General features: G+C 39.4%; 1 protein-coding gene and 1 long non-coding RNA gene across 2 annotated transcripts; one reads left to right on the plus strand and one right to left on the minus strand.

The window, feature by feature from the left end:
• Positions 1–2201: 2201 nt before the first annotated feature.
• On the minus strand, positions 2202–4246 carry LOC124146496. The gene is made up of 5 exons (XM_048401603.1): positions 4220–4246; positions 3563–3714; positions 2714–2833; positions 2464–2529; positions 2202–2312 (listed from the first exon to the last, which is right to left on the minus strand). The coding sequence occupies exons 2-4, from the start codon at positions 3699–3701 to the stop codon at positions 2471–2473; spliced, it is 318 nt and encodes a 105-aa protein (XP_048257560.1). The 5' UTR covers positions 3702–3714; positions 4220–4246; the 3' UTR covers positions 2202–2312; positions 2464–2470.
• A 1411-nt stretch (positions 4247–5657) lies between these two features.
• On the plus strand, positions 5658–7841 carry LOC124146501. The gene is made up of 5 exons (XR_006862689.1): positions 5658–5684; positions 6538–6689; positions 7192–7311; positions 7522–7587; positions 7740–7841. It is a non-coding gene; the product is annotated as an uncharacterized LOC124146501 (long non-coding RNA).

Consider the following 7841-nt stretch of genomic DNA (forward strand, 5'->3'; position numbering starts at 1 on the left):
TTACGATACGGAAGATTAGGTTAAGAAACCACTGAGTCGTTGTCACAGATCCAAGGATGGTGGCACAGTTGCTAATGTCACTATCATTGGATCCAGAACACTATCTTCAAGATTACCATATAACAGTTCCTTATTCACACTAGAAGCAAATGTCATTTTAACAGCACTAAAATATATCAAGAACCAATCTGAACATAAACAGCTTATCCTTTTTCCCATTCTCCTTCGTGCGTTCGGGCTATGACAAAATATGTCATGTAAACATCCACTCTTGGTCGACATATTTGCGTGTTTTTATGATCTGGCGTGTTTTAATAGCTACTGGCCAATATGACATCGTCTTTTGGTGGTTACCCAGCCATGTTTCAATGGCCGATACGGCTGCAAAAACACTCAACAAATCTGTGACACCACTTCTTAGTCCATACAGTGATTATAAACTTATATGTTACATCAAAGATCTCATGCAAAGGAGTGAGTGAGTGAGTTGGGTTAAAAGCCGCTTTTAACAATATTCCAGTTATATCACGGCCTGTCACCTTAATGTGGGAGGAAAGCCCAACGTGTGATGCAGGTCTCAAACGTGTACCACTTCGGTGAAACCAACGAGCACGTGTATGGTGCTGACAAACCTAGAAACATAATCGGGGCGAACTGGGATTCGAACCCACAATCATAGGTTTCTGGCGTGTTCAAGGGACACGACTCTGCACAGCGAATCGCGGCGCCTTAGACGACTGGGCCACCCGTGCCCCCTCATGCAAAAGAGGGACACCCGAGTAGGTGTAAATACGCTACATGAAATTACACCAACCATCGGTTACACCGATTTTGGTTAGTCAGTCCAGATTTGGAAAGATCAAAAGCCGATGACGTCGTATTGGCCATTGACGCTAAAGTCATGAACATTTATTGAAAGGTGAGGACCCTCCATTCTGCATCCCTTGTGATGAAAGATCAATGTTTCAAATCATCATCTATTAAATATCTTTTTCGTAGAATTAATTCTCGTTTAATTATTGGCCTTTTAAAGGATATAGAATTATTTGAAATATTTTTGTTAATATTTTTTTTAAAACATGTTTTCAAATTCGCAACTGAGATTGTTTGTGGTTGAATCCTCGAAGGCGGTTCAAGTACAGTGATATCAGTGTCCCCCCTGTGAGGGTACATACGTTCCACATGTATAATGTATATGTATTATTTGTATTTAACACTTTGAATGCTAACTCTAAATGCACACAGCCGTCTTGATGTACATATTATATTTATCTCTGTACTTTATGTATGCTCTTGTACCACCGTCGGTGGTCTATGGAGAATAGAGAATCTGATATCAGTGTCCCCCTGAGAGGGTGCATATGTCCCAGATCTTTCAAAGTAAATCTAAACTATCACATTTATGTGTGTGTGTGTGTGTGTGTGTGTGTGTGTGTGTGTGTGTGTGTGTGTGTGTGTGTGTGTGTGTGTGTAAGGAATGTATAACTATATGTCGTCATGATATGGTTGAAATAGTGTATTGTCGATGTGACGTTAACATTGAACTATCTCACTCACTCGCTTAACATAACGACCCGTGAAGATCCGGGATAGAATAGGTCTTCAGCAAACCATAAGGCGACCATGCGTGTCGTAAGAAGCGACTAACGGGATCGGGTGGTTAGGCTCGCTGACTTGGTTGATACATGTCATCGAATACCAATTGCGTGGAATTATTTTCATGATATTAATCACTGGATTGTCTGGTCCATACTCGATTATTTACAGACCGCCGTCATATAGCTGGAATATTTCTGAGTGCGGCGTTCAACAACAAACAAACACTTAAACATCATATACCTTTCTCATCTAATGATGATATTATTTGAAAAAAGAAATTTTTAAACTGCAAAAGATGTCAGTGTAGAACAATGTGAACATACATATGCTCATGTCATATCTCCTTTTGAGGAACTACCTTTGCTGGTAATGTTGTACAATTAAACAAACGACAAACAAAACAAATATTGTATATCAGATATACTTGATATAATATACATTTTGCTGATTATGTTGTTGTACGATTGCAGATCAATATTATGTTGAACGAGATGGTGGCAGTGAACACATTAAAAATCAGATACAAGCATTACATATTGGATCACCTGCTGTCTGAAATGACACCTGTAAAGACGTCTTTAATGAGCAAGACACAACAAAGGTGATTGTTATAATTATTTATTGAAACTATTGACTTGTGGGAACACTATTCAGGAATACATCCTCGAAATCGCCTTCAAAGTGCGATGCCAGTGTCTCTTCAATAGAGTGATCTACAAAAGAAATACATCAAATCATATGATCTTGGCATATTTGACATGAAATTATTGCTGAAGCATACATTTTCAGATACAGTTAGGTTGAACGGATGACGGTTTCTACTGTATAGAACGGATCATTGCAGTAAGATTTGCTCCACCTTACATTTGACTCACTGCTCCAAGTTGTTGATGCTCCTTGCGAACTCTTCCAAACTCACGCTTGAGTCTCCTAAATGGAGAAAGGATGTTGCAGTCAGTCAGAATAAATGTTCAGGAGTCAGATTTATTCGGGAAAAGGGTCCACATTACCCATGAGAGTAAAAAAAATACAAACATTTGACAAATAATTACATTATTTTAAAAGTAATAAACATTTCATTTGTATTAATGAAGTTGAAGGCAAAAGCTCTTACCATTTTCATCTGAGAACGAAAGGAGCTCCATGGCCGATCGTCTGTCCATTAGCGTCTCAGCTTCGGATAGGTCAATTGTGCCGTCCATGTTTGTATCAAGGTTATCCACATTACGTTTGCCTTGAAAGAAAATAGTCAATTTTTGAAAGATACAAAATGAAAGAACACGAATGCATTTTCGGTTAAGGAATATGAGATAGTGGTCACTTTTAATCAGGCTATGAGTATTGATATCAAATGAACATATTTATATACATCTACAGTAACATTCCAAAACATATACTCTTTTCCATTTCAAATCGTCATCGTATGTAGCTCTTCGGCTGGCTGACTAAGATTTACATCAAAACAAATAGCGAACAACATTCTGTCTCATTCTGTAGTGCTTAATGACATGGTCACATTTTCATTATGTCCGTTTTCTAGAATAGACTATTCCATGTAATATTTTCATACATTCAAAAACAATGTTTGGTTATTTCTGTGTCCGTTTTTTCAGCAATATTCCAGGTAAAATAACAGTGGTCCTTAAATAATTGGGTGTGGCACAGACAATCCAGTGACTTATATCATGAGCATCAGCCTACGCAACTGCATGATTATAGAAAGCATCTTGTCGGTTACAATTTTTAAAATGAAAGCAGAGTTGGCTTTCGAAGCATTTCATTTATTACTTCCATTTGAACCTGATGTAAAAGAGGAAGGTTAATGTACTTGATACATCACCGATTATGTACTACTACAGCCGCTCATTGTTCTATAACTTAAACCGTAACTCCATTACAGTTTGGGAAAATAGAAGATACTGTATGTCAGGCACTTAATGAAGTACTCTTTGGCTTCGCTCACCCAACAACAGCTTGGCTCCAGTCAATGCTAGTCTGCCAACTGTGCGCCATCTAACGAACCGTCGTCTCCGTCGTCCCCAGGCATCAGACTGAGGGATTGAGACTATGGCCACAAGCAGGAGGACAAGGAACAAACGCATCTTGGGATGTATTCTGTAGTGAAAATAAATTGTTTTAGCGTGTGAGCGAGTTGGGTTTAACGCAGCCATTAACAGTTATATCACGGCGTGTCAGCTTAATATGGGAGGGAAGGCCGAAGTGATGCAGGTTTTAGACGTTTACCACTTCGGCGAAACCCACGAGCACGGGTATGGTGCTTACAAACTTAGAAACATAATCGGGGTGAACCGGGATTCGAACCCACAATCTGGCGTGCCCAAGGAACGCAACTCAGCACAGCGAATTGCGGCGCCTTCGACGACTGGGCCCCCCGTGCCCACTGAATTGTTTTAAGAAGCCGCATTCTCAAGTGGGTGTGATTATTGTTGCTGATTGCCTTATGAAGCGCTGATTACTTAAGATGTAATGGATTTGACGACTGACTATCATTATAAACAATTAAATCCTCAGTTAAATCCACATTTTGTAACCAATGCCAACTGAAATGATAAGTTACATGTAAACTAATCAGACAGATAGTGCATAAAGTATTACTCACCAGAAGGACACGAGACAGGTCACAGTTGTTATGAATGTCGTGTCCCTGGTATTTATACATTCTTTCCGTTCATCAACCCGTGAAGTGAATCTGTTGCCAAAATATGTTAAGTGCCTGTTTGACAGAAACGTGTAAATGTAAATATGAAAAGAGATAAGTATCTACTTAGTCCACACCTCCTAATTGTCCTCTTTACGAGGGCTGTGTGTGAAGTGTATTTGTGTGTGATATTTATTTTTTTTAAATTTGTTTGAGAATATTTAAAAGAAACGTATCACACCTCCATGTCAGAATATTCAGATCTAATTGGTTCATGTGATACTGATAAAATTCTACGTATCACAAGTGGGAGGGAAATACATTTCTGAGCGGGACAATATATCCCGTATACCCCGCCATGAAGAAAACAGGCTGCACGTGTATTTATGAGCGAGGCCATATATCTTGCACCCTGCTACGAAGCACAAAGCTGCACATTGTTTACGAGTCAAAGAATGACACGAGAGACATCAGAAGTTACCCTTAGTTCATTCGAGAAACGGTTTTTTATCTGTTTTCAATTTGTTTTAATTTTTAATCGTTGTAGCAGTATCACACGGGGTATATGTGAAATTGTGCGTCCCACGTTAGGTTTAAAACCAAGAGCTGGATACTGCTACAACTTCTAATATTTGTGTACCAGAGGTGTATATGTCCATCTCTGAGAAAAATATATTTTCCATTCAGCAAACACTGGAAGCCTTCAAAACAACTGACGCATGAAAATACCACTGGGTCACAGGTCAATTGAATTTGTTGTATAAGCGCACTTTACAGATATTGTCTCGGTGGGGCGTCCTCTGGACACTTTGGTTCAGCTGCTGTCACATCTGTTAACCACTTTAACATATATCACAGGGGAAAGGTCAACAGGAAAGGTGACATCGATTTCGAGTAGTTCACATAAGTTTGATAAATACATGATCCATATGTTTGAAGTAATTTGTTACTTATTGAATATTGAGTCACGGTCAAAACATTGTTTTCTATTCCTTCTTGTAATGACAATTTGTAACTCCATTTCGCAAACTACAATGTATATTTATCTATGCTGTAAAATAATATACACTAAAACCTCGCTGAATCCTCCAGAGCGCTAAGAGAAATTCTATCTCTGTTGTGGAAAAAAAAATCCGTTTTTTTTCTCCACGATCTACAACAAGTATCCCAAGAATATCAAATGGCCGGTCAATAACATAATACATAAACACACTTCATATACACCCCTACCGAAGAGGACAATTAGGAAGTGTGAACTAAAGTAGATACTTATCTCTGGTCATATTTACATTTGCACGTTTCTGTCAAAAAAGCACTTAACCTAATTTGGCAACAGATTTACTTCACGGGTTGTTCAAAGGAAAGAAAGTATAAATACCAGGGACACTACATTCATATTAACACTGACCTGACTCGTGGCCTTCTGGTGAGTAATCCTTTATACACTATTTGTCCAGATTAGTTTACTATGCTTGCCGTTAAAGGCGACTAGACTAACGGGATCGGGTGGTCAGGCTCGCTGACTTGGTTGATACATGTCATTGATCCCAATTGCGTGGATCGATGCTCATGATGTCACTTGAATGTCTGGTCCAGACTCAATCATTTACAGACCGCCGTCATAGAGTTGCAATATTGCTGAGTGCGGCGTTTAACAACAAACAAACATGTAACGATGAATACTTAAAATAGGATTTTCTTCAAACAACTTATCATTTATGTATTCCTCCAGAGCAGACTGTTTTACAGTTGCCATTGGTTACAAAATGTGGATGAGATAATTGTTCCTAATGATAGTCATTCGTTAAAATTCATCACATCTTAAGCAATCTGCGTTTCATAAGGCAATCAGCCACTTGGGGGCCACGGGGACCCACTCGTCCTTGGCGGCGCGATTCGCTGTGCAGAGTTGCGTTCCTTGGGCACGCCAGAAACCTATGATTTAGGGTTCGAATCCCGGTTCGCCCCGATTATGTTTCTAGGTTTGTCAGCACAATACCCGTGCTCGTGGGTTTCACTGAGACCTGCATCACTTCGGCCTTTCCTCCCAAATTAAGCTGACACGCCGCGATATAACCGGAATACTGTTAAAAGCGGCGTTAAACCCAACTCACTCACCCACACCCACTTGAGAATGAGGCTTCTTAAAACTTTTCGTGTCGTAAAATGAACATTAACAGTGTAAATAATTTTTTTACACTATTCCATTATTGACACTTTTGACACCTCCATCATGGCAACTGTGTGTAATTTGGGAAACTTCTTTATTTTCACTACAGAATACATCCCAAGATGCGTTTGTTCCTTGTCCTCCTGCTTGTGGCCATAGTCTCCATCCCTCAGTCTGATGCCTGGGGACGACGGAGACGACGGTTCGTTAGATGGCGCACAGTTGGCAGACTAGCATTGACTGGGGCCAGGCTGTTGTTGGGTGAGCGAAGCCAAAGAGTAATTAAAAAAGTCCCTGACATACAGTATCGGCGGTCTGTAAATAATCGAGTCTGGACCGGACAATTCAGAGATTAATATTATGAGCATCGATCCCTCCAATTGGGATACGATGACATGCATTAACTATGTCAGCGAGCCTTAACACCCGATCCCATTAGTTGCCTCATACGACAAGTATAGTCGCCTTTTACGGCAAGCATGGGTTGCTGAAGACCTATTCTACCCCTGATGTTCACGGGTCATAATGAAGATGTGATTATGTCATTAAGAACTACACAATGAGGCAGAACGTTGTTGGCTCTTCGTTTATAAAGCCAACAACATACGGTGAGGAGAGGAAATGGAAAATGGAATGTTCATTTGATTTCAATTTTCATATTCATCGCCTGATTAAAATTACCACTATCTCATGTTCCATAACCGAAAATGCATTCATGTTCTTTCTTTTTGTATATTTCCGAACATGACTATTTTCTTTTAAGACAAACGTAATGTGGATAACCTTGATACAAACATGGACGGGGCAATTGATCTCTCAGAAGCTGAGACGCTAATGGACAGACGATCGGCCTTGGAACTCCTTTCGTTCGCTGATGAAAATGGTTAGAGCTTTTTTCAATTCAATTTCATTACTACAAATGAAATAATTTTCTTCATTTGTCGAGAACTCTTGATAGCATTGAAGATGAGTACATGTGTGTATTTGTATTTACATTGACACTCACCGGCAATCTGGACCCGTTTTCTAGTATAAATCTGATTGACTCATGATTATATATTCTGACTGACTGCAACAACTTTTCTACGTGTAGATGACTCAAGCGTGAGTTTGGAAGAGTTCGCAAGGAGCATCAACAACTTGGAGCAGTGAGTCAAATGTAAGGTAGAGCAAATCCTTCTGCAATGATTCCGTTTTGTAAAGTAGAAACCGTCATCCGTTCAACATGTCTGTATGTGAAAATGTATGTTTAAGCAACGATTTCATGTTAAATATTAGGAGATCATATGATTTGATGTATTTCTTTTGTAGAGCACTCCATTGAAGAGGCACTGTGAAGACGATCTCAAGGTTGTTGTCCTGAATAGTGTTTATACAAGAAAATGGCTTCAATAAATCATTTTTTCAATCGTG

The sequence above is a fragment of the Haliotis rufescens genome, unplaced genomic scaffold, assembly GCF_023055435.1.
Source record: "Haliotis rufescens isolate VD_foot unplaced genomic scaffold, xgHalRufe1.0.p SCAF_23, whole genome shotgun sequence".
Taxonomy (NCBI): domain Eukaryota; kingdom Metazoa; phylum Mollusca; class Gastropoda; order Lepetellida; family Haliotidae; genus Haliotis; species Haliotis rufescens.